Source organism: Marmota flaviventris, chromosome 19 (genome assembly GCF_047511675.1).
Source record: "Marmota flaviventris isolate mMarFla1 chromosome 19, mMarFla1.hap1, whole genome shotgun sequence".
Classification (NCBI taxonomy): domain Eukaryota; kingdom Metazoa; phylum Chordata; class Mammalia; order Rodentia; family Sciuridae; genus Marmota; species Marmota flaviventris.
Window position 1 is genome coordinate 20,302,364 of NC_092516.1, and position 26,927 is coordinate 20,329,290.

The 26,927-nt window shown below is 46.0% G+C and overlaps 1 protein-coding gene across 10 annotated transcripts; it reads right to left on the bottom strand.

Annotated features, from left to right (window-relative positions):
- Positions 1-2,170: 2,170 nt before the first annotated feature.
- Positions 2,171-14,863, bottom strand: Atxn2l (ataxin 2 like). Of its 10 annotated transcripts, none has more exons than XM_071605639.1 (23): positions 14,324-14,862; positions 12,852-12,888; positions 12,584-12,640; positions 12,424-12,495; positions 11,962-12,112; positions 11,423-11,547; positions 10,022-10,113; positions 8,952-9,152; positions 7,883-8,058; positions 7,626-7,736; positions 6,889-7,083; positions 6,728-6,799; positions 6,421-6,491; positions 5,969-6,264; positions 5,821-5,890; positions 5,174-5,320; positions 4,983-5,055; positions 4,702-4,889; positions 4,235-4,364; positions 4,024-4,145; positions 3,654-3,866; positions 3,238-3,481; positions 2,171-2,691 (listed from the first exon to the last, which is right to left on the bottom strand). In XM_071605639.1, exons 1-23 carry the CDS (start codon positions 14,617-14,619, stop codon positions 2,642-2,644), a joined length of 3,189 nt encoding a protein of 1,062 aa, XP_071461740.1. In that variant the 5' UTR covers positions 14,620-14,862; the 3' UTR covers positions 2,171-2,641. The 10 variants fall into 10 exon arrangements, with proteins under 10 accessions (XP_071461740.1, XP_027804179.2, XP_071461739.1 ...); XM_027948378.3 differs by having other exon boundaries at positions 3,292-3,481; positions 6,889-7,101; XM_071605638.1 differs by having other exon boundaries at positions 6,889-7,101.
- Between the last annotated feature and the right edge of the window lie 12,064 nt (positions 14,864-26,927).

The window sequence follows — 26,927 nt, forward strand, 5'->3', positions numbered from 1 at the left end:
GCTAGCCTTTGTGTCTTATGTCCTTCGCATAAATTGAAGCGACAGGAGATTACATAAAGGAAATGAAGCCCAAGATGGATGAAGAGCTTAGTTCAGTGCATCTCAATGGGGGTTATATAAACTAAAAGCTCTTCAAAGCCATCTTAACTGCTATTGAGTTTGAGAAGTAGAATCTACTATTGGTGAGCTTATGATTCCTAAAAGATTTGCCTGTCGCTTGGAGACACCATGGAGTCAGCTGTCACTAAGCACTCATCTTCTTTCTTGACCACCCATTTAAGTGCTATGTTAGTGGGGACTATACTTTGTTCATCTCTGGACCTAGCAGCCAGTGTATAAGAAGTACTAAATACATATCTCAGAAAGCCAAGTAATCAAGTACTTGAGTGGTCATTACCGCTCTATGACTGGTTTCAAGTACAGGAATGAGAACATTTAAGAATGCAGTTAGGGCTAGGAGTGTAGCAAGCTCAATAGTAGAGTGCTTGCCTGGCAGCATGCAGCCACATGTTCAGTCTGAGATTTGAAATTAAGGAAAAGGGAATGTATCAAATATATAAGGAATGAAATGCTTAGATCTTTAAAAAAACAAACAACATGGTATGACTGCCACAGAAGCTGATCCCAATTAAAAAAAAGTGGGGATTTTTATAAATGGGCAGGCCTGTCAAGCTTGCATCCTGATGCCTGAACATCTCATGATACCTGCCCATTCAAGGGCAGACTCAAAACCTGATCTATGACTCCAAAGCAGAAGCAAACTAAGAAAAAATGGGAAAGAGGCAAAGAGGATGGATGCAAAAGGAAAATATTTGCAAAAGCAGCATCCTAAGACAAGGCAGGTTTGTTTCAGCACCCTCCTGTTCAAGCAAGGCTGAAAGTTTTCATGGGAACTGCTGACTCCATGAAAGCTAAAGCTCCAACTTGAGATTTCTGCCTAAAGATGATAAATCAATCTACAACCTTCCCACAAAGCATCAAAAAACTACTCCATAATATCCACAAATACCTTCCACAATAACTAGACATACATCCTGAGCCCAAATGCATGCAGGCTTTACAGCTGTTTCTATTGCTGACCCTGCCTTTTATACTTGGGGTTGAACCCTGGCGCACATACTACCACTGAGCTACATTCATAGCCTTGCTAAATTGCCCAGACTGGCCTCAAAACTTGATGCTCCTGCCATAATTTCCCGCATTGCTGAGATTACAGGTGTATACAACCACATGGGTTTATTCCCATCTGGAGGGCTCTTTGCTTAGAATTCCAACCCTGGCCAATGGCTCACATTTTTTTTTTTCCCCACTTAAAATTTTCATTTAAAGCCCCTCCCCTCCTTATACACCCTCAAGTTTTTGTTTCAAGTGGTTAACCCTGCCTGACACTGAGCACTGGTCCCATCTTCAAAATCCTAGAAGGAAGGAATAATCTCATTTTATGTACAAAATCACCGAAGTCAGATCACGAATTCCAAACTGCCACCTTGAAAAAAAACACCTCATCTGAAGCCTATTACCATTTCAACACCCCATGCTTTTTGTCCTAACCCCTACTCTCTCCCTAAACTGGTTCCCCAATCCACTTCTCTCCCGCTTCTAGCAGCTTTAACTCTAGGTTTTTACCCACACTCGAGACCTCTAAGCTGTGCACCAACCAATAAGGCTGATTATTTACTTATAACTTTTCAATGGCCAGAAACAAACTGCGTTCAATAAAGAGATACACACAACTGGGTGGCATGGTACAAGAGTATAATCCCAGCACCTCTGGAGGCCAGTTTTGACAACTTAGCAATATCCTGTCTTAAAATAATAAAAAAGGCTAGAGCAGTAAGTAGTTCAGTAGTATAACATCTGCCTAGCATGTGAGGCCCTGTGTTCTGCCCCACTACCAAAAAAAAAAAAAAAAAAAAAAACTACTCCCCTGATACTTGTACTTTTCACCATCCAGTAACACAAAAACTCCATCAATAATCACAACTCCACATTAAGACTGGAACTCACTTTTCAAATGAACAGCACACAACTCGAGGTGGTTCCTTATCCTAGGTTCAGAGAAACTGCTACTTTAGACAAAAGGAGAACAGGTGACATGATGAATGTAATCCTAGTATCACCTAAGACTAAACTATGACCAACCTCTCATCTCTAAAGAGCAAACTATAAGTTAAGTTAGTTTAAAATTTTATTTTTTTTATTTATTTTTTAATATTTTTATGTAATAAAAAGTAAAAGTCCTTGTCCAACCATCCTTGTGGGGCATCTGTCTGTCTCTCACGCAGGTCACTCAAGTTAATGGGGAAGAAAGAACAGGGGGCCCAAGTCTGAGGTTATAAATAATAGAAAATAAAAGATCTTCCGTCTCCAGCGGGGGGAGGGAGGAATAGATGAGAGGATGGGAGGGCAAGATTGGGTGGGAACAGGCAGGGGCAGAGCAGGAACCCCCCACCCCTGCAGGACCCTGGCCCTGCCCACTTTGAGGCCCCTCCCATTCAAGGTGCTTGGCAGGAATTCCCCAGCTCCCCCAGGGGAAAGGGGGGGGTTGGGGGGCTGGGACTGGTCCGAGCTGCTGGGGGAAGAGACATAGATCACTCTTCCCTCCACTCATGGAGGTCTCAGGTCGCGGCCAGGACAATCTTCAGTTCCCCGGGGGGTGGAAGGGGAGCTGCTGGGAGGGATGAGATTGAACTGGTTGGAGGGGAAAGAGAAGAGAGCAGGAGCATTAGAACCCAAGCAGCTGTCCCTTCATCAATGCGTCCAGGGGCTGTGGGGGTGTGTGGGTAGGAGCGGCCTCCTCAAGGTGTCTCATGGGGCTGTCAGAAGCACAGGTCAATCGCTGTTTCCCAGTAAGCCAGAGCCCTTACTCGTGTGCCCAGCTCAGCCCCCCACACCCCAGTCTGGCCCTGTCTGCTGCGCTGACCTTACCTCGGCTAAGTCAGGAGACAGTCGGGGTCACTGAGAGCTGGGGAGGCAGTGGGGAGGGGGGCTGCTGGATCACAACTGAGCGAGGACGGAGGGAAGCAAAGGACAGAGCCAGGAGCAAGCCCCTGGCGGCGGCGACTGTGGCTTCTGCCCACCCTACATACTTCACAGACAGGTGCAGGTCGGCGGGCGCCCTGTGGGACAGCCCTGCCTCCAAGACCCCTCACTCCCCACCCAGAACCCGTGCATCCTGCCCCACCTGCAGCCCCTCAGCTCTTCCATGCCAAATTCCCCCAGCTAACGAGAACTCACGAATCCTGTCATCGGCTCCTCCTGGAAATCCAGGCGCCTGGCCAGGCTGCTCACCTTGGGGGTGTCCGATGTAGGGGTAGGGTGAGGGTGTGGAAGCTGAGAGTGCAGGCACCCCACTCTGGGGCACCGCGCCTTGGGGGGGCCCCCCATGGCTCTGGGGTGGGTGCAGCAGCATCACCTGGGGCGGGTGGGGAGCCCCAGGGTGAGGGGGCGGGGCTGCTGTGATTCCAGTTTGGACATGGGCCTGTCAAGGAGAAAAAGCAGCTAGGAGAACCACAGAAGTCTGAGATGGAACCCGAGAATCCTAGCATTGGGGATACTCCTGCAAGAGGTATAGTGTCTCCGGAAAAGGACAATGTCAAGGCTCATTTCCATTGGCACAGAGACCCAGCCGGATCAGTCCCTTGGGTGCTTACCTGGGTAACATGGGCCATATTGGTGAAGCCGTGGGGCAGCTGCTGGTGGGGATGGATGGCATACACAGCAGCTGGCTGGGGGAAGCTGCTCTGAGGGGACTGGGCAGAAGGTCCCGGTGGCAGAGAGGGCGGCGTGCCTGTCAGGGCCCCTGGGTGGTACAGATTCTGCTGTGGCTGTCCACTGCCCAGGTGTGGGGCCTGCCCCGCCTGGTGCTGTTGGAAAGGTGAAGGGAAATATGAGTGCCATGTACTCCTCTGGTACCAGGCCAATCACTTCTGACCCAATCTCCAAATGGGAAATAATGCCAGGCTCTCTATTCTTCTAGCCACCCTTCCTGCCCCAACCATTCAGATTCCCAAGAGCAGGCACCTGGACGGGACTGGGGGCCGCATGCTGTGACTGCGGCTGGCTCCCAGTAGGTGTGGTGGCCGGCTGTGGCTGGTGGGCATGGAGTGGCGTGGCATGGTGTGGATAGGACTGGTGAACAGTGGCTGCAGAGGAAGAAGGAGAGAACCAATGCTGAGCACGCCAGAAGCCACTAGGTACAGCCCAGAGCAGACAGGAAAAGCACAGAACTCACCATAGAGGGCTTGGGGGGTGGGCTGCTCTGCAGAAGGGTACTGAGGAGTGGAGGATGACACAATGGCCTGGGGATGGCTACCCGACGTCAGCATGCGTGGGCTGCTTTGAAGCATGGGGGCAAACACCGGCTAATGGGACAGAAAGAATTTAGTTCAGCCAACTAGGGAAGTTGGTCAACGTGTGCATAGCACTGCTTGGGCCTTAGCAGATACCTTATTTATTCAAGGTTTACAGTAATACTTTCAAGCAGATGCTAATTCATTTACACTTCAGAAGAATAAACTCAGAAGTAGGTGTTCAATGACTGTTATAAGCATTAAGCCCTGTTAGAGCCTGGATTTCAGCACAAGTCTGACAGTCAATCATGCAACTATCTCCCTCACCCAAGTGAGGTGGAGACGGAGAAGGTGGGATCCCTTGCAAGGGCTCTGTACCACCCCCCTTTCCCTCCTGTGCCATGGTTACCTGTGAGGGGTAGTGGGCCATAGGCTGCATCATAGCAGGCTGGCCTGGGAACTGCTGCGGGTTGTAGGGGATGTAGGAAGAATAAGGTGTAGCAGCCACCAAAGGTGGGCCAGCAGCTGCAGCAGCCTGCATCATCGGAGGGGCTGAGGCTGGCTGGTGTTGGTCTGAGCGCTGGGGCGGGAGGGAGCCTGAGGGTGGCAGGAAAAGAGTGCAGAGCTCAAGCTCCATCTGCCAGGAGGTACCAGGCAGCCCCACCAACTGCCCCTCCTCACCCTGCTCACCTTTTGCTCCTCGGTACTTGCCCTGCTGCCCAGGCACCGAATTGGATACAGGATACGGATACATCTGAGGTGCCTAGGACAAGGACACATGAAGCTTGGCTTGTTTATTGACATTCAGGACTGGCCTGACCTGGTCTGCCCAACAAAACTCTACTTCTCTTACCCTAGGCCCCAAGGTTCTTCTCTCCTACCTGTACAGCTGGTCCCATATGGATCTGAGGTATGTAGGAGATGTACTGGGGGCTGTAGAGCCCACTCTGGCCTGCTGTCAGCACCGGGATGGAGGGAGTTGAATGAGTTCGGGGCCCTGGAGAAGTTGGGGTACTGGTGGATTTGTTCTGTTAAGAGACAAGGGAGGACAACATTTTATTTCTATATCCCCACTCCTACCCTGGCCGTAACAGCCATTCACAATGTCGTGTGACAAACACATTTTGCACATTCTAAACTTCCCATCAAACCCTAACATGGGCATTCACAAATTACAGGTGGGAAAACAGATTAAATGGCTTGTCCAAGACCTATAAACTATGTAAGCATACAGGTTCAAGCCAAGTCAGTCTAAATGAAGCCCAAGCTTCAAACAGTCTCGCTCAAATACTCCAAATGCTAAGAACTTCTTGGAGAAACTAAAGCCTATCAGATTCACCCAACCCTCGAGACTTCTTTCTTCCCAAACCAGCATAACTGCTGCTGCTCTACACTTCTGTATTATCTCCTTTGCACTGCTGGACAGCCCAGTGGTCCTGGCAATGAAGTGCTCCCCTCCACTGTGTAGTGCCTGCTCCCAAAATTCCCTCATGGAAACCCAAGTCCCCACTCTTCATGCCCATCTCACCACAGACAGCAGAGGCTTTGTGGGATTAAACTCCTTGGCATTGGGGTTCAACGTTGACTTCTTTACTTGTCTGTGAGATAAAATTAAGTTAAGTCCTCATGGTTTCCCCTCACCACCCGACATCCACCCAGCTCCCCACCTCACTTACTCGGCAACAGGGCCCTCATCCTTGTCATCTCCCTTGATGAGCCCCACCGGGGGGCTGCCAGTTTGATTTGGGCAAGGTGGTGGGGGCTGCTCTGGCCCCTCAGTGCTTCCTGCTGGTGCCAGGGCGGGTTTGTCTTCCTTATCCGATACGGATTCTGTCTTAGATGAGACTGGGGACCCCATAGGTTCTGAAGTCAATAGACCATCAACCTCCTTCTCCTTCCCTTTGACCTCCTCCTTTAAAATCCGAGGAGGAAAAGGATCCAGGCTGGTCTCAGGGGAACTACTGGGCTGAAGCTGGAAAAAGAAAGATATGTATCATGATCCAGATCCCAGGCTGGACTCCTCTTGTCAGCTTCAGTTCATCTCTTCTACCCAGCTGACCCTTTTGTCTCTTCTATAAATCCTCCATACCCCCTGCTGACATCCAATTCATTTCCACATTTCATGTACCTTAAACTGGGCCCCAAACTTTCTCAGTTCTTCTAGTTGAAATCGTTTCTGCTCATTCTGAAGGCCAGGGACTATGAAAAAAATGATGGAAAAAGGAGAAAATATAACATACACCTTTCTCAAAGGTGTCTACACAATACTAGTAGCTCAAGGACAAGAAACCAAAGACAAATGAGGAGAATTCCAAAGAAATAATTATAAGTGAAGGGGTAACAGATAAATGTCTGTTCCTGAATCCCAACAAACTTCCTGAAATGCTCTCCTCAACAAAGGGGCATCAGACCGCAGCACAACAAACCGCACTCACCTTTCCCAGCTATCCGGGGCAGCTCCTGGGATTCCAGAGTTCTGCCAGGTTCCTTGGTTGGGAGGTCTTTTACTGACAAGGAAAGAGAGAGATGCCTGAAGGTCCTCCTGTCCAGGGCCACATTTTACATTGTCCACAGCACTCAACCATCTGACTCTTACCATCAGTGGGGGCCAGTGAGATCTTTGGAGAAGCTGGGGAAATGGAACCCACTCCAGGATCCACAACTGATGATGTTACAGGGATAGGGGCTGAAGAGGTCACCACTGCAGAGCCGATAGGAGGTTCAGGACAGGAAGCAGAGATTGGGGCAGGGGCAGCAGACTTGGGAGAGCGTGGAGGGTACATCCGGCCCACTGGAAGAAAAGGGAGAGCTGTACAATGGTTACTGCTGGTCAATAAGCAGCAAGTACAGGAAACTTACTAAAACCCAAAGCATACACATTTATTACACCTCAAACCAAGGCCAAGGTAGATAACAGAAAGCAGGTTAATAGCCTCAAGGGCACCATGAAGGGCTGGAATGCTTAAAAGAAACAGGTGTGCTTCTGGGCCAGCTAGAGCTGTGCAGTAAGACAGGCTCAGTGTTGGAAGAATTTCACGTATTTAAAAAATGGTCTTAAAAATTTCTGTGACTTGTCATGTTTTAAAACTGTTGGTCAAATTCAAATCTAAACCAAAAAAAAAAAAAAAAAAGAGACACCTGTCAGCCAATATACAACCCATGAACTGCTAGGTTAGATTTCATACTAGGAAAACTGAAAAATTTCTTCGCCTAAAGGATAAGAACAAGCTCTCTAAAACAATTTATTCTCCCATCCCAGCATTCCAAGGGACATGTTTATCTCCCTGTACAAATTTCTACCCATTTCTTCATATAACAGCACTGAAGCTTTACCTGCAGGAGGAGGTGGAACAGAAGATTCTCCAGAAGGCCTGCTGTTGGGTGAAGACAAAGTCTTGGCACCTCTCAGAGGGCGCTGTGCCTTGGGGGACATGCGGGAAGGACCTATTTTCAAAAGACAGAGAATATGAAGGGACAGAGAACCTGCATTATCACCAACTCATCATCTTCTCCAAATGGTCTAAATCCTTTCAATCACCTTTTCCACTTTCTTTCCATCCCATCTGTCATACGTCTGCTTTATAACTCACCTCCATTGATACCACGTGCCTCAGAACCTGGGCCAGGGCTACTATTGTCAAGATGATGAGGGCCACGAGGTGGCAAAGAGCTAGGGCCAGGCCGGCCACCCCGAGAACTGCTGCACCGAACTCCTCCCCGGGGACCTTCTCGAACTCGTTGAGGCAGAGGGATATACTTGCCCTCCCTGGGAAAAGAGTTTAAATAAGGGAAGGCAGCCGCAAAACCCACACATTTTGGCTAGGGATGTAGCTCAACAGTAGAGCACTTGCCCACTTGCCTAGCATGTGAGGACCTGGTTTCAATTCCCAGTACCAAGAATACCTCACACAAATTGGCAACATGAGACCTTTCTGAAGTCCCCCTGTGGACACACTTCCTGGCTCTAGCTTTTGTCACTATTCTACCTGAAAATCACAGAGTTAAATGTTGAGGCTATAGGCTTATGACCTTGTGTTACATGAACCCTGACCCAAACAATTGTGGTCAATGCTCCACAATTCTACCACTCCTGACTCTTAGGAGGAATCAGATTACATTAAGGAGAAGCTTTCACGAGAAACTGATGGTACAGTTTGATTTATTTTTTATTTTTTTGGCGCGGCGGGGGGGGATGGGAATTGAACTCAGGGGCACTCACCAACTCGGCAACTGAGCCACATCCCCACATCCCCAGTCCTATTTTGTAGTTTATTTAGAGACAGGGTCTCACTGAGTTGCTTCAAGCCTTGCTTTTGCTGAGGCTAGCTTTGAATTCGCAATCCTCCAGTCTCAGCCTCCTGAGGTGCTGGATTACAGGCATGCACCACCATGCCCAGCTGATTTCATTTTGATAAACAGAAAAAACACAGTATAACTTTTTTTTTTTTTAAAGGCTCTTTTTTTCTAAATCTATTCGCCTTGGCCTTGTTGCAAATTATCTCCCTAGTTTCAGTCTCCTAACTTAAAAATTGAGAATAACAAGGCATTAACTTTTATCTAACAAAGTGGTGAGATTTAACAAACTGTACAAAGGTCTTAGACCACGTCGTGAATCCTATTTGTTGAGCCTCAAAGAGTCCTGGCTGCCCCCATAAATACCTGGATGCCAAGCTGGGGCTCTCTCGCCCTGACCCCTGCCGCTGAACTGCACTGTGTTTTTCCTCCTCAGTGCGCCCGTCGTCATTCTCCATGGCGATCCGCAGGCGGTACTGCGGGCTTGACTCAATCTCCCGAGCCAACTGGGCTGCACGCAGCTCCCGCTGACGGAACTCTTCGGAGTTGTCCTTTTCTAAGGGCACCCTGAGCAAACACCCACAGACCACCATATCCCATCACCCACCAGGGAACAAAAGAAGAAAATGGAAAACATTCCTATCAGTCCCATAACCACTTCAGGCATTCAGGCATACGGTACTTAATTCCTTCAATAACACTTTCTCTTCTGCAGTGCTGGGGATCAGACCTAGGGTCCTATGATGCTAGTTAAGTGCTTTATCACTGAGCCACACACCATCCCAGTCAACAAATATTTAAATGAGTATTTACTGGGTATTAGGCAGAGAACCAAGTTACGTTCAAAATCTTTCTTTTCAGCTCAGGTGATTGAACCCAAGGGTGCTCTGCCACCAGGCCTTTTTACTTTTAGTCAGGATGTCACAAAGTTTCCCAAACTGGCCTTAAACTTGCCATCATCCCGTCTCACCCTCCTGATGAGCTGGGATAACATGAATGCACCACCATGCCCAGCTAGCATATCCTAAATATAATGTTTATGTTTTTTATTATTTTTTTAATATTTATTTTTTAGTTTTTGGTGAACACAACATCTTTGTTTGTATGTGGTGCCGAGGATCGAACCTGGGCCGCACGCATGCCAGGCGAGCGCGCTACCGCTTGAGCCACATCCCCAGCCCCTGCTTATGTTTTTTATACTCTAGAGAAAAGATATGGGTAGATGAATAAGCAAGTAGCTAGTTCTATACATGGGTGGCCTGGAATCAGAATACCTTTCAGGGAGCAGTTCATAAGGCAGCCAGGAAAGGAAAGGGGGAGGGTTACCTAGATACTCAGAAAAGCATGCGTAAAAACTATGTTCCACCTAGAGATCTGCCTTCTGTCAGTGACCCCACAACCCCAACTGTACCTCCTGGAAGCACCAAAATACTCACGTGTAAGAAGAGAGACTACTATCATAGGTGGTCTTTACACCATAGTTCTCCTCATTGAACTTGAACATTTCATTGGGGTCCCATCCATTGGACTAGGGAAGGGAAAGGGAGAATGTTTTAAAACTCAGCAAGAAAAGGAAACTGGTTTTTCCACCTGGTAAAGAACAAAAATGTAACCAATCCAAGAATGTAATAATAGTACAGGGCTGGTGAGAGCATCAACTAATAATGCCAATTTGTAGCATAAATAGGCAATAACTAATGTAAGTGGAAAGTCCTAACAAATCCATTTCCAGGTTTATGTTCTTGAAAAATTCTAGCTTGTATGTATGGAAATACATGTTCTAAGGTCCAGTATGACACTATTGGGCAAGCAGTACTGGGGCCTGAACCCAGAAGTGCTTTAACATTGAGTTAAGATCCCTAGTCCTTTTTATTTTGAGACAGGGTCTGATTAAGTTGCTGAGGCTAGACTCAAAACTTGTAATTCCTTGACTCAGTCTACTGAACCACTGGAATTACAGATGTGCACTACCACATTCAAAAAGATGCTATTTTTTTTTCTTCTTTTTGGTACTGGAAAATTTAGCCCAGGGGCCCTATTTATTTTTTGAGACAGAATCTCGCCACATGGCTTAGGGCCTTGCCAAGTTACTAAGGCTGGCCCTGAACTTGTGACCATCCTGTCTCAGCTTCCCAAACCACTGGGATTACAGGAGTGCACAGCTGTGCCCAGTGAGACTACAGTGTGGGTTTTAATAGCAAAATAATGGTAACAAACCAGATAAGTAAAAGAAGAAATACAATTTGTTGTGTATATACACCGATACATGTATATAGTATTAAAAACAACCAACTAGGGCTGGGGCTCAGCGATAAGGCACTCCCCTGGCATGTGTGAAGCACTGGGTTCGATTCTCAGCACCGCATGTAAATACAATAACGATCTATCAACCACTAAAAAAAATACTTAAAAAGCAACCAACTAGACCTGTGTATGAGTATGAAAAGTTCGAATTAAAAAGACTTTTGTACAAATTAAACAAATTTTTCATTCAGAAGATTCTAAAAGTATGAAGGTAGTCATTTTACAAAGACAAATGGGTCTACATTAGTCAATCTCACTTCTACTTTTTGTCATATTGGAAAAAATAATGCCATAAAGCAAAGTTAATCATTGTCAATTACAAAGAATTAAAAGAACTGGTACTTTTGTTTAGCTGTTTTCTATTTGACCAATAAACACATTTTAATGCCAATAAACACATTTAAAAAAAAAAAAAAAAAAGCAGCAGTCAATATTTTCCTCCCTCATTTTCAAGAATCAACTCCTTGTTCCAACAATGTCACTGTCATCAACCCACACTGTAGCTGCCCGGTTCTCAAGGAAGGAAACTATACCATGTCAGACTCGAGGTCATAATCATCACTGTTGCTGTCACCGCCCTCCCAGCGCTGAAGCACTTTCTCTTTGTGCTCCCCATTCACCTTCGAGTTCATGGCAATGGCTGAGTCAGTGAACTTGTCTGTGGGGGCAGAGTTGAAGATCAGAAGGAGTCAGGTGACATTTGACAGCTTTCTTTCCCCTCACCTTTACCCCCTCCCCTCATAAATAGTTCAGAAACAAAGGTATTCCAACAAACCCAAATTTAGGGTATCTATTCTTATGGGGCATGGAAGGTAGGGCAGAGCATGAAAACCCTGATCTTGATAGTTCAAAAGGAATAGTAAGTTGAAAACTAACCAGAGAAAATATGAAGTACCACAACACAGGCCAGAATTTGCCCCACCATACATTAGATATCAAGACACATTTTCAAGAAGAAAAATTCAGCCATGTCCCTTAGTTATGAAGGGTAGTAAAGAAAAAGTTAATACATTCCACCTGCACACAAACTTCCCTCTACAAAGCCTGACACAATAGCCTAGAGCTATAATACCTTTAGTAGCATAATTGAAGTCAACATTCCGGAAATGGACAAGCATGACATCACTCGGTTTAAACACCATGGTGTCTACAATGTCTTCTCTGCGAGGGCCACCTGCTGGCTCAGATGCTTTCCGGTGTACAGCGTCTACTGCCAGTTCAAACTACAAAAGCCCCATTCCCCAACACCCAAGGGTCAGTATCAAGAAATGCAAAGGCAAAATATGACTTGTATTTCTCTTAACCCTTTCCATATTTTGCCCTACATCTCATTCTCATGTGCCTGTATTCAACATCAGCCATAGGACTCAGCAAAGGCTTAAAGTTAAAATTTAAAATTTTGGAATTTTAAACATAGGTTCTACATAAATGATTGACAGTACTTTCTAATACCACTGAAAACACACCCGAAATATCATTCTCTCCCTCCTTCTCACATGCAGCACCAAAACCAAACTAATTCGAGTACACTGACCTTTGAGCTCAGAGTCTTGAAAATGCCTTCATAGGTGGTGCCATTTTTCACCTTTACATCACAAGTGGAGCCCTAGGAGAATGGAATATTAAGTAGAGTGACTCTAGAAAACTGATGCACTGCATTCCTTAATCAACCTAGGAGTTAAGTCCTCACTTACCACAACAGCTGTCAGGAAATGCAGCATCCTGGAGTTGTTATAAACACCTTCAAACACCTGTCAGTAACATAAGAAAGAGAAATAAAGAAGCAGTGAATAAACACTCCACTTTCTAAATGGCCACACTCTACCGGCACCCACCTTATTTGTGCAGTGCCTCTGGCCCTTCTGAGTCCATGTGACCATCTCAACACCTATTCTGCCCTATATTCCCATATATTTCGCTTTCAGGTTTTTGAATCTTATATAGGAGGGAAAAGGAACTCACAGGTGATTGTGGGGGTCCCTTTCCTGTGCTCTGTCCCCTAAAAGAGAGGGAAACAAGAAACTAGTTACTAATCAGCATTGATGATTTAGCCTACAAGGCAATTAACCAAAAATATTCTTATACTCTAAAAAAGGAAGAAAGTAGACATTAAATGCCAATAAACACATTTAATCTAAATGCCCGTAAAAAAAAAGACCCCAGTCAACAATGGCTGTCAACTGCTATAACAGCCAATGCAACACAGCCCTCTCACTTTTTCCAAGGGGATAGGGCTGCATGCTTCCAACAGACAAATGCTATAGCATTCAATAACCAGTAACCCTCCCCAGATGTGAAGGTGAATGCTCAGGGGCGCGATGCAGAACTACTCAGCTCAGGCACACTACCTCCCAGACGGTTAAAAAAAATCATTTTCAGTAGCCTTATGCCCCAAACCCTGGGAGGAGGGGTGTTCCCTCCATACCCCACCCCTTCACCCTCACTATTCATTCAGCCTGTTACCCACACTGCAGGGGTCACCAATCGACAGGTAACACTGCTCCTCGATGGCTGATGTAACCGGCAGTTGAGGAGGGCGATGAGGGGGCCGTTGGCGGGGCTGGGGGACAGCGCAGCCGCAAAAGCCATCCACCGGGAGGCCTCGCCCGGTCTGCGCCTGCGCACTAAAGCCCACGGGCCTCTTCAAAATCCCCCCTCCCGTGATCAGAACCCACTGCGCCTGCGTGCACCGCGACTCTCAATCGTATTAGCACACACAGAGAAGAAACTGAGTGGTGCGTCCACTACTCATCCACCCAACACCAGACGAATCCCTCCATGCACACTCCCAGCCCCTGCCCTAAGAGTTACCAGGACACGCGAATGCCCGGGTCATAAGACAGAGCATCCGCGCGCACGTACGGGAAGGGCGCGCGCGCGCTGGAGGTTCCCGGCCCGCAGTCCTCCCAGTAGTCGCTCCTTCCGTGCCCCCTCCCACCCCGCTCCCCTCCTACTGGCCAGACCGGCAAGGGGGAGGTAGCAACCCGCTCCCAAGTCCCTCCCTCCCCATTGGCCAAACTGTGGGCCGCGCGCCCCCCTCCATTGGCTACGGCCGGGGACCCTTTCCCGCAGCTGACTCCCCATTGGCTGAAGCCGGGGACCGCGAGACCCTCCGTGGTAATGGAGCCGGGGACCCCGAACACCTCCTCACCCCCCCCCCAACTCCCGGTTCCGACGGCGCTGGCGGGACGCGCCCCGCCTCCCCTCAGGGCCCGAGACCCGATCCCCAATTAGGCCCCGAGAGCCAAGCATGGCTCCTAGATTTCCTGGTGGTCGCTTAGGGACCCTTTCCCTTTGACCTGTTGGGACCGGAGAGGCCACCCTAGCTTCACGGGGATCCAAGGCGCCGGGCTGGGGCCCGCCCCGCTGGAACCGAGTCGCCGCCGCCTCCTTGGAGCCTGGGTTCCCGCGCCAGGAAGCCCACCCCTCCTCACCTGGCGCTGCCGATGGCGGCTGCCCCTGGCCTCTCTTGATGTTGCGGCGGCGGCGGTTGCGGTGCCAGGATGCTTTCGGCTCCCCGGCGGAGCCCGCTACCGGCAGCAGCCGCAGGCCCCAGGCAGGGAGAGGCAGCCGCGGGAGTCCCTGGGAGAGCAGCGGCGGGGGCCAGCGGCCCCGGGAGGCCGCCGTTGGGAGGGCTGGTGCCGCCGGGAGGCCGGCGGGCCACGGCCTGTTGCGTGGGGGGCGGCTGCTGGGGCTGGGAGGTCTGTTGTGGCGGCTGAGGCTTCAACATGATGGCAGCGTCCGGAAGGGGAATCGGAGGGAAGGGAGGGAGAGAGGGGGCCGGGGCTGGGTCCCCGCCAAAGAGCGCGGGAAGCGAGGGGGATCGGGAAGCTGGGGACCCGCCGTTGGCGGGCGGGGGGAGCCCCGCGGTGTCGGGGGTGGATAGAGAAGACCGCGGCGCGAGGCGGAAGGGGAGGGGGGTCTCGCGGGCCGGAGGAAAGCGAGAGGGCGCGAGCCGGTCTGGCGCGCGTGCGCGTCGCCGGGGAGAGGAGAGGGGAGGAGCGCGCGGGCGGGAACTCCGAAGGGGGGGCGGGGAGGAGGGAGCGCGGCGCGAGGTGCCCGCGCGCACCGGGCGGTTAGCTCCGGCGAGAGGCTGGGAGAGAATCAAATAGGTGACCCTCGCACCCCTGGCCTTTGGTGTGGGTAAGGAGCAGCGCGGGCGCTCACGCGCGCCAAGGATTTAGGGTCTCTAGGGCTCAAACCGCCTTAAAGACTGGCGGCCGCTGTCGCTTCACAATGAGCGTGTGAAGCTCTGGGGGAGGAGCCGAAGAAGCGGAGAGGAAGGACCGGCCGCCCCGCCCACGCCTCCGGCGTAACGTCAGGATGCCTCCGCTGCAGTGTGAGCTGTCACGTCGTGGCGTGAGGTTCTTCCGCCACTTGAGTACTGGTGGGCGGAGTTAGGTGCCAAAAAATCCCTGGGACTGGACGACTTAGCCGCTGCTCATTTAGGCAGGTGGTAGGTTTCCCAATGAGCTATGCTTCATTGTATCTACTTTAAATAAAAAGATCGATGCATATTAAAGTAATTAGTTTGAGCTGGGTGTGGTAGTACACGCCTAAAATCCCCCCGACTCAGGAGGCCAAGGCAAGAGAATCACAGGTTGGAGGTCAGCCTCAGTAATTTAGCAAGTCCTTGCCTCAAAAAGGACTGGCGATGTAGTTCAGTGGTAAAGTGCTTCTAGATTAAAAAATAATAATAAATAAAAAAAATTTTTTGAGCGTGCTGTACCTATGCCCAATCCTAAATTTTAAATTTCAGTAAGTTTAAACCTAAATTGTCATTTCTCCGTGCCTGAGAATGAACCCTTGAACCGTAACATGGAAGGCCAGAGTTCCTAGGGTCTACTTCAAAGCCCTACACCCGATGACTGGGGGTATCCGTAGCTCAGCGGTAGATCCCTTGCCTACCATGTGCTAGGACCGGGGTTCGATCACCAACATCGCAAAACAAAACTAAAAATCCTTTACCCAAGTCTACAATGAAGGCAGCCTTTATTCATTCGAAATGAGTTGAACATTAATCTAGATGCCTTGCACACAAGAGTAATTAAACCACTTGTTGCTCTCAAAGAGTTCAAGTTAGTGGGGATTTAACTAATTGATGAAATCTGTGAGCTGAAGCAGGAAGCACTATGAGAGTAGTAAGTGTATCACCTAATCCAGCATTAGGTGACATCTAAATTGAGAAGCGGGCAAGGAGAGGATTTCTAGACAGGAATAGGATATGACAAGATATGAAAAATTCAGCTTGGCTGGAGCATAAAATTAAAAGGAGAAAAGAGGGGGTTTAGATGAAAGACTGGAGCGGGGCAATGATGGTGCTTGTCTGAATTCCAGAGCCTGGGAAGGCCAAGGCAGGAGAATTGGAAGTTCAAGGTCAGCTGTGGTAATTTAGAGACCCTGTCTCAAAATAAAAAATAGAAAGCGATCTGAGGCTATAACTCAGGGGTAGAGCACCCCCGGGCTAAATCCCCAGTGCTGCAAAAATTATATACATAAATACAAATTTTGAAAATCACACTAGATGAGAGGGAGAGAGGAAAAAGAGGAAGAAAAATGGAATGAATTTGACAAAATCATGTTATATACATATATAAATGTACCAAAGGCAGTCTCACCTTTAAGTGTTATTTAGAAAATATCAATCAAATAAGGGTGTGGAAGGAAGAACAATAAAGGAGGAAGCAAAGATTGGTTGCGGGGGTGCTAGCCACTGAGCTGACAGAGGGATAGAGGAAGGGTGGGCAAGGGAGAATGGGAATTGAAATCATTTCTTGCATATATAATTTTGCCAAAATGAATCCAAATACTAAAGACAGGGAGGTAGCTTAGCCCAGGTTTTTTGTTGTTTGTTTGGTTTTTGTACTGGGGATCGAACCCAGGGGAACTGAGCAACATCCCCAGTCCTTTATTTGTAGGCATGGTCTTAATAGGTTGTTGAGGCTTGGCTAGAATATGGGATCCTCCTGCCTCAGCCTCCTGAATTGTGAGTCGCTGGGATTACAGGTGTGTGCCACCTCGCCTGCCCTTTAATCCCAAAGTCTCACTCTTTCTGCTCTAGGCACCAGCACTGGGACTCTTCCCAACTCCTCCCTCCCAAACACAAACACGCCTAACTATGAGAGTCTCTCTTACTCTTTGGGAAATATTGTCACCTCTGCCTCAGTCAAATGTGTTAGGTTCCTCTCATGGGTGCCTGCCCAGCAATTTACTCTCTTCTTTTTCTAAGCTTGCTGAATTCTGTCGTCCTGCTAACGTAAATTCCCTAATGGCTGGGGCCTTGACACTTATTCCCTCCTGTGGTACCAGCATAAGGTAGGCAGTCAGTTGAATATTTGTAAGGTGAATGGATCCAAATGGTATTTTAAGGACCTTCTCATTTCCCTGGTACCATAACAGTGCAGTTTTTTTTATCTGCACCACTTGTGAGGCACCAGCTCTCCAGCCTCTCTGTGGGTCTCTAACTGCTCCCCATCCCTTCCTCCTCCCACACCCAAATTCTAAGTTTTAGCAGGTTCAAGTCCTTTTTCCACAACAAGCGTTGTCCTTATTCAACTCTGCCTGCCTGAGTACTGTTTCTACACACAGAATTCCCTTCTGGTTCTCTGCTTTCTCATTTCAAGCTCAGGTGTCAGTTCTTTCAAATGTTTCTTGTTTTGACTCCTTCCTCCAGGCCTCCAAAGCACTATGTTTTTGTACATTTGTTTCTCTTGGAGTCTGGTATCATGAAGGGCATTTCTCTATTCCTCTATCCCTCTATCAGCTCAGTGGCTAGCACCCACGCACTCACTAAATTGGTAATTGCCCTCTTAGTGTATGCGATTTAAAAATTAGAAAAGAGAGCTGGGCACAGTGGCTCACGCCTATAATCCCAGCTACTCACGAGGCTAAGGCAGGAGTATTGCAAGTTTGAGTCCAGCCTCAGCAACTTAATGATGATTTGAGCAATTTAGAGAGACCCTGTCTCAAAAATAAAAAGCACTGGGGGGGTGTAGCCCAGTGACACAGCACCCCTGGTTCAATCCCCAGTAATAACAACAACCGAATTAGCTGAGGGGCATACACCTGTAGTCCCAACTACTTGGGAGTCTCAGGCAGGAGGATTGCTTGAGCCCTGGAGTTTAGAGCCATCCTGGGTGTCATAGCTTAAAAAAGGAATAATAATAATATGCTACAATGATTGACAAGACATGTTATTAAGAAAGCAAAGTTCCTAGGCTGGGACTGGGGCTCAGCGGTAGAGCGCTCGCCTAGCACATGTGAGGCACTGGGTTCGATCCTCAGCACCACATAAAAAAAAATGAAATAAAAATATTGTGTGTCCACCTACAACTAAAAAATAAATATTAAAAAAAAAGCAAAGTTCTGGGCTAGCTTTTGTATAAGAAAGGAGAAAAAAGAAAGCAGATGGATATGCCAGGTTTTTACAAAGAAAAATACAGAAAGAATAGACCAAAAATGAGTCCAGTGAGTTACTTATGGGGAGAGGGGGAAGTGAGGATTTCTTGGGTTACAGTCTTGTTAAAGGAAGCTATAGAGCTCCGACTGGGGCAGGGAGACACTGCTTTCAGTAGATCTTTCTATGGAGTTTTTACTTCAAATCGTGTTAACATATTCCAAAATATTCCACAAGTTAAAATCAACAAGGGTGGGGTTAAGTACTTTAGAAATTGAATGCATATATAAACAAAGAAACTCAACTCTTTTTCTTTTTTTTTTTTTTTTGGTGAGTGTGTGGTACTGGGAATTTAATCCAGAGGTGTACTCTACAACTTAGCTTCATCCCCAGCTCTTAAAAAAAAAAAATAAAATAATGTTTTTTTAAGATTTTGAGACAGGGTTGGGGTTGTGGCTCAGCGGTAGAGCGCTTGCTTAGCACGTGCGACGCCCTGGGTTCAATCCTTAACACCACACAAAAATAAATAAACAAAATAAAGATATTGTGCCCATGTGTAACTAAAAAAAATATATTATAAATAAATAAAATAAAGATAGTGTGTCCAACTACAACTAAAAAAAATATTTAAAAAAAAGATTTTTGAGCGAATTTCACTAAATTGCCCAAGCCAACCTCAAACTTGTGCTCTCCTGCTTCAGTCTGCCAAGTTGCTGGGATTACAGGTATTTGCTACCAGGTGACTCAACTCTTTATTGGTACTGGGAGTTGTACCTGGGGCCCTCAATCACTGAGCCACATCCCTGCCCTTTTTTATTTTTTGAGACAGGATCTTGCGAAGTTGCATAGTCCTCACTGAGTTGCTAAGGCTGGCCTTGAACTTGTGATCCTCCTGCCTCAGCCTCCCAAACTGCTGGGATTACAGGTGTACCCAGAAATTCTGTACCTATTTTGCCTGTTTTATAGGATGAAGCACATGAGTAAGTATGGATGTTGTTGAGAACCAGAGACCTCAGCTGGAGAGAAGGGAGACACAAAAATTTCTTGTGATTGAATTGGAAAAAATATCAGTACAAAACCTGTGGATAGACAGATACCTAGGACTCAGATCTTGCTTTCTAAATACCATTATCCCCTAAGAGCACCTGCAGCTCTTTGAAGAAAGGCTGATTCTAGCCAGGACAAGAGCAAGGAAGGAATGAGATGAATTTGGAATATTTTGTTGTCAGAAACAAAGTACGTAGGCTGGGGGGTTAGCTTCGTGGTAGAGCACTTACTGTGCACATCTGTGAGGTCCTGGGTTTAATCCCAGCACTAGAAAGAAAGAGAGAGGGAAAGGGAGGGAAAAACTTAAATTATATGACAAAGAAACACAAGGGCTAACTTGAAAAAGTATCCCACCAGTCAAATCTGGGACAATTTAAGCTGCAAAATAAATAAGAACAGAAATAGGTGATACCAGTAACTGTATAAAACCATATCATCTGATGCTGGAGGCAAAGAGTATTAGCACCCAGGTAAAGCTCTGATTGAGGGATTTTACCTCAAGGATGGGAAAGACAATGGAGAAACAGAGGGGAGAGAGAGAGATCGGCTGCTCCCCAAACATGGAGAAGAAAGCCTTTTATCAGCCTGTTATTGGAGTGGCCTGGGGTCTGGTTGCTCATTACCTCATTCTGGTTTTGCCAGATGTCTCTGGAGAAATCCTTATCACTGAGGGGTAACCTCCATTTGTTTTGCAGAGTGTTTATCAGTGGGTCCTGACAAAAAAGGGGACAGGCAACTTGGTTCCCATGAGGTGATTGTTTCCACCTTGGGGAGCAGTCACCACCATCTGCCTGCAAGGCTGCACTGTTGCTCAAAGTGTGGGGCATGACCGGAGGATTCTAGGTGCCATTCCAGAGTCTGGGAAATTGTAAAAGCTGGCAGTTGGGTATCCTGCAAATCCTGAAAATCCATTAATCACTCTTTTTTGTTGTTGTTCTGGGGATTGAACCCAGGGGTTTTACCACTGAGCCCCATCCCCAGCCCTTTTTATTTTTTATTTTGAGACAGGGCCTCCCTAAGTTAGTAAGGCTGGCATCAACCTTGTGATCCTCCTACTTCAGCCTCCCAAGTCGCTGGGATTCCAGGGGTGCAGTACCATGCACAGCTGCAGTAGTTTCCCTATCTCTGATTCTTCAGCCTTGAATCGGGTGGTTGTCAGCTTTAGATGAACTTCCCTCAAATGACTAATATGCCCGTGTGCACAGCAGAGTAGGTATCAAACACAAAGTTTAGAATAATAAAGAAGCCGAGTGCGGTGGTACATGTGTGTAATCCCAGTGACTCAGGAGGCTGAGGCAGGAGGATTGCAAGTCCAAAGCCAGCCTCAGCAACTTATTGAGGCCCCAAGCAACTTGGTGAGACCCTGTCTCAAAATAAAATATAAAGAAGGGCTGGGGATGTGGCTCAGTGGTTAAGTTTGATCCCTGATACTAAATAAATAAAGTAATAAAGGGGACAGACGGATAAGAATAAGGCAGAGATGCCAAGCTTTTATCCTACTTTCAGTAACCCATCAAGCATCTATAAAATAAGAGAAGAGTGAGCTTCTTAGTGAAAGAAACCTCTATAAGTCCTTGTTATAGTCTAGTTTTTGTGGTACTTTTTTAAAAACACATTTTTATGCCTTTATTTATTTTTATGTGGCACTGAGGATTGAACCTAGTGCTTCACGCGTCCTAGGCAAGCACTCCACCAGTGAGCCACAACCCCAGCCCTGTGGTGCTTTCAATTAGTAGATCATGAGTTAAGGACTTGGGAGGGCATCTGCCCTTTGACCCTGTAGTAGTCTCTAATCATCTCACGTCTCTGTTGTTAACAGGTGTTAACATCCACGAGGAATACATAAAAAGAAAACCAAGCCTAGGGTCATAGCTCAGTGGTGGAGTACTTGCTTTGGATTTATGAGGCACTGGGTTCAATCCTCAACACCACATTAAAATAAAGGTATTTGCAGGGCATGATGAAGCATGCCTTTAATCCCAGGGGCTTGGGAGGCTGAGGCAGGAGGATCACAAGTTCAAAGCCAGCCTCAACAAAAGCAAGGCACTAAGCAACTCAGTGAGACCCTGTCTCTAAATAAAATACAAAAATAGGGCTGGGGAAGTGGTTCAGTGGTTGATTGCCCCTGAGTTTAATCCCCTGTACCCCCCCACAAAAATAGATATGTTCATCTATAACTAAGAATACTTAACAAAACAAAACATTATTCTAGTGAATCTACCAATCAAATAATGGAGATAAGTCAGCCAGCCTGAAGATCCTGAGAACTGTTGGACCACCATCTTCTCTTTTGGTCCCAGACTGATGTCATCCCCACATACCTTCCCATGCCTGCCCTCACCAAATTTCCTTTAGTAGCTGGGCTTGGTGGCACACCAGGCAACTCCAGAGGCTGAGGCAGGAGGATTGCAAGTTCAAAGCCAGCCCCAGTTTAGCAGGTCCTAAGCAACTTAGTGAAACATTTCAAAATAAAAGAGTGGCTCAGTGGTAGAGCACCCCTGGGTTCAATCCCCAATAATAAGTAAAAATTAATCATGCAGGAGCTCACTGGTCTTTAGAATTCTTCCCTTTTCTTTTTTCTTATGCTGCAGTTGTGGAATTAGCTATAGTAGATTCTCAGTTCTCTACCTGGTATCTGTCTCCTAAGGTCTGTTATCTTAATCAAGAACTGGAATGTAAACTTTGTGTGAGTCATTTCTCAGATTCCTTTGAGATCAAAAGACAAATAAGGGGTTGGGGGGTTCTCTTTAAAAATCCAGAGTGCTGCTGAGCACACTGGCACAGGCCTGTAATCCAAGCAATCAAGAAGGGAGGAGGGTGGCAGAACCAAAGCCAGCTCAGTAGTTTCACAAGGCCCTAGGTGACTCAGCGAGACCCTGCCTCAAAATAAACAAATAAAAAGGGCTGGGGATGTAGCTCAGTGGTAGAAGTGCCTCTGGGTTCAATCCCCAGTACAAAAACAAACTCCTTTAAGACTTAGCAGGTGCTCTTAATTTATTATTTAGGATAAGAACATCAGCCATAAATAGATCATCTTCTGTTGAAGTTTTCCTAACTCTGTCCTACTCTGGAATACCTCCAAATCCTATTTAAAACTCTGTAAAAGGTCTTTGTGTCATCATCTTAAAAATCATAAATTTTCAAGTGCATCTAGATGATTTCAAGTCTTTGTGATATTCTTTTCATAAGGGACTAAGATGACTTTTTCTCTTTTTGGTACCATGGGTTGAAGCCAGGGGTGCTTTACCACTGAACTACATCCCCAGTCTTTTTTATTTATTTATTTTTATTTGCTACAGGGTCTCACTAAATTGCCAAGGCTAGCCTCAGACTTGGGGTCCTGCTATCTCAGCCTCCCAAGTCACTGAAATATAGGCATGTGCCACCATGCCCAGCTAAGTCTTCTTTTTCTTGAGGACATCAAAAGTATAGTTTGGTGGATCCTGAGGCTATGTCTGCTTTTTGGAGGTGAAGATGCTCAAACCACCAATAATCTGCAAAAAGAATGATCTTGTTCTTGTTTTGTTTTGTTTTTTAGTTGTAGGTGGACACAATAACCTTTCTTTTTATGTGGTGCCAAGGATGGAACCCAGTGCCTCATGCGTGCGAGGCAGGCGCTCTACCACTGAGCCACAGCCCAACTCCTTGTTCTTTTTTCTTTTCAGAAAATTTTCAAAGTGGATAAACTTCAAGATAATTGGTAATTCAGTGTCTATCCCTGAGATCTCACCCCTCAGGTACATAATAATAGCTGGGATTATTTATTTACTCATTTTGGTGGCACTACAGATTGAACCAGAGACCCTGGTTTCAAAGAAAGCCCTTCTTTCTTTTTTTTTGAGGCAAGGCCTTACTAAATTTCTGAGGCTGGCCTTGAACTTATGATCCTCCTGCCTCATTCCCTAGAGTAAATGAGATTACAATAATTGGTATTATTTTAAAGCAGAAGTTTTAAAATAATTATTTTTCTAGTTGTAGGTGGACACAATTTTATTTATGGGGTACTAAGGATCAAACCCAGGGCCTCACACATGCGAGATGAATGCTCTACCACTCAGCCACAGCCACAGCCCCTTATTCATTTATTTTTATGCGGTGCTGAGAATTGAACCCAGTGCCTCACACATGCTAGAAAATTGCTCTACCACTGAACCCCCCTCATCCCTCCAGCCCCCCCCCACGCCCCCAGCCCTCTTATTTGCTATATTCTGAGCCGGGGTTTGTTTAATTGCTGAGGCTGACTTTGAATTTGGAATCCTCCCACTTCAGCCTCCTGAGCCATTGTATTACAGGCATGTGCCACACACCTGGGTTGATTGTTTTCTTTAATACAGTTTGGACCAATATAAATTAGAGAGTGAGGAAACATGGCCTACACATGGGACTGTACATTTTAATTTAACATTTCAGTTTGACTTGTTCTGTAAACAGGAAGGAAAATGGACAGATCTGACTATCTACCTGGTTCTTTTCCCTGATATTTTTCTTTTTTAAAAAAATGGTTATTCTAGTTGGGCATGCTGGCCCATACTTGTAATCTCAGCAGCTTGGGAGGCGGAGATAGGAGGATCTGAGATAGAAGTTCAAAGCCAGCCTCAACAACAGCAAGGCGCTAGGCAACTGAGTGGGACCCTGTCTCTAAATAAAATACAAAATAGGGCTGGGGATGTGGCTCAGTGGCCTAGTGCCCCTGAGTTCAGTCCCTGGTACCACCTCCCCCCAAAAAACAAAGTTATCGTAGTCAGGCATAATGGCGCATGCCTGTAATCCCAGCAGTTTGGGTACTGATGCAGGAGGATCACAAGATCAAAGCCAACCTCAGCAATTTAGTGAGGCCCTAAACAACTTAGCTTGTCCCTGACTCAAAACAAAAAATAAAAAGGCCTGGGAATGTAGCTCAGTGATAAAGCACTCCTGGGTTCAATCCCCAGTACCAAACAAGCAATTAATTATTCAAGGGTTATTATTTTAAGCAGTTATTTAATGGCTAACTAATTCCCAAATGAAAAAAAAAAAAAAAAAAAGCAGGGATCTTCCCCTTTAGAAAGCCCTAAAGAGGAGGGTAAACAGGGGGATGTTGACTTGGATCTGCCTCGTGGCTAATAAACAAGTAGTCACCTGAACCACTGCTTCATAGACTCTGCCCCGACCATCCCCAGCTAGATGGGCCTCCTCCATATCTGTGTCCCCTGTGGTGTAATCTGTTGCTCAGTGTGTCATTTGATAACCTTCTGTGTCAGAGTATGTTTTGATTTTTGGTATTCTAAATCTGGTGCATGCTCCTACCTATGAAGACCTAAAATCTAGTAAATGATAATTATAAAATATTTGTTTTCTGCCTTTTAATGCATGTTTGTATACCTGTATATATTGTATGTCTACTTGTGTGCTTGTGTATATATCTGTATTCATGGTACCAAATTGATTTAGAGATAAAGGAGTGATGATCATTTTAAAAAACTGAATCTAAAAATGTCTCTTAGTGGGGCTGGGGATGTGGCTCAAGCAGTAGCACGCTCGCCTGGCATGCGCAGGGCACTGGGTTCGATCCTCAGCACCACATAAAAATAAAGATGTGTCCACCGAAAACTAAAAAATAAATATTAAAAAATTCTCTCTCTCTCTCTCTCTCTCTTTAAAAATAAAAAAATAGGGGCTGGGGATGTGGCTCAAGCGGTAGCGCGCTCGCCTGGCATGCATGCGGCCGGGGTTCGATCCTCAGCACCACATACAAACAAAGATGCTGTGCCCGCCGAAAACTAAAAAAATAAATATTAAAAATAAAAAAATAAATAAACAAAAATGTCTCTTAGTTCATTTGACTTAAATAAATCTTTGACAAATAAGTTAATTTAAAATTTTTGGTAAAGTCACAGTAAAGATGTTTTTAGAATTATTAACATGTTTTTGCCCAGATTACTACCAATCAGGATTACATTTGTCTCCATTAGGATGTTTAAAATATTGTGTTCATTGCTTTTAGGGATTTCATTTGACAAAAAATTAATAACTATTAACTATGCTTATCTGAGATCTTGGTTTTCATGGGTAATTTTAAAATAGGTGTTGAGCTGAGCATGGTAGCCCATGCCTGTAATCCCAGCGCTGACTGAGAGTGTCAGGCCGCCTCAAACAAAGGACAAAGGTCTATAGCTTTATGGCATCTGCCAGGTAGGTAAGAACTTGGTCTCAACATTATCACATGTAGAGATGGAATTTTAATAGTGTCTGAGCTGCTCTTTATCATATTTCTTTGTGCGGCCTGTGTCCCATTGCCATCTTAAGTCTCCACCTAGGGGTGTGCATTTTACTAAGCTAATAAAGTAAAGGTAGCTGCTGGGTATGTATGTGGCTGATCGACACGTGCATTTGCCCTCATCACCGGGAACTGCTCCTAATCATCTGAGAAAATCCCTAATGTTATCTTCAAAACCGGGCAGATTATTTATTGTCCTGTTTTGGTGAGTTGGGTTTTAGAGACCTTGGCTTTCTGAAGTTTCTGTTAACCACACAGTTTCAAAAGACTGAGCTGGCTTCTCGGTCTCCCATCTCTTGGTGTGCTCTCTTAATTCCAGAACTTCCACACTGGTCCACTTTTTTAAGTCCTGATTCTATAGTATGTCTCTTAACCCTGTAAGACTGTGCTAGCTTGTCTTTCTCAAGCCCACATTCAGGATCTTTCCCTGTTCAGCCCCACGTCAACCAGCCTTTTTTCCTTAAATACTATTCTCATTCTTAGATCTGTCATAATTTCCCCAGTGCCCCTCCTATGTTTATTTGATTTCATTTTTTTTTTCAGTGCTAGGGATTGAACCCAGGACCTTGTGCATGTTGGGCAAATTGTACCATGTTGGGCAAATTGTACCACATTGGGCTGGGGATGTGGCTCAAGCAGTAGCGCGCTCGCCTGGCATGCATGCGGCCCGGGTTCGATCCTCAGCACCACATACAAACAAAGATGTTGTGTCCGCCGATAACTAAAAAATAAATATTAAAAAAATTCTCTCTTTCTCTCTCTCCCTCTCTCCCTCTCTTTAAAAAAAAAAAAAAATTGTACCACATCCCCAGCCCTCGCCCTCCTATTTTTCATGGCTCAGATACCACACACTGACTGAGAGTTCACCTCTTCCTTGACTTCAGACGCCTTCTGTTTTCTCTGGTTTTCTACTAAGCTCTCCTTCTCTTCCCCTCCCCATTCCTAATTCTCTTCTAGTTATATTCAAAACATTTTAAGTTTTAATTGATGTGTGATAATTGCACATATTTGTTTTTTTTTTGAAAGTAAACACACATATACTGCTTTTATTATTATATAGTTGTTAGTTGAATGAAAACAAATAGCTAAAAAGTTTTCCAGTGATAGAAAAACATACTTGGGTAAGTTATGGCACAATTTTTTTGAATTGCACATATTTGTGATGCACAATAGGATATCTCTATAAATGTAAACAATGTGTAATATCACATCAGGGTAATCAGCATATCCATTGCCTCAAACACCTTTCTTTTGTATTGAGAACAATCAAAATCTCTCCATTAGCTTTTTTTTTAAAAATTAAGGGTCTATAAATTTCAGCACATTTGGTTATTTTGAA

Bases quoted from the DNA above. Each gene is read 5' to 3' on its own strand.
- Atxn2l (XM_071605640.1), bottom strand. From the start codon at position 14,619: ATGTTGAAGCCTCAGCCGCCACAACAGACCTCCCAGCCCCAGCAGCCG. The intron at 12,113-12,423 runs GTCAGTGTACTC...GGGCTTTTGTAG, and splicing joins TCAAGACTCTGAGCTCAAAG to TTTGAACTGGCAGTAGACGC. The intron at 3,867-4,023 runs GTGCCTGCTCTT...CCTTTCCAACAG, and splicing joins CGGCCCCCAGTCCCGTCCAG to CACCAGGCGGGGCAGGCCCC.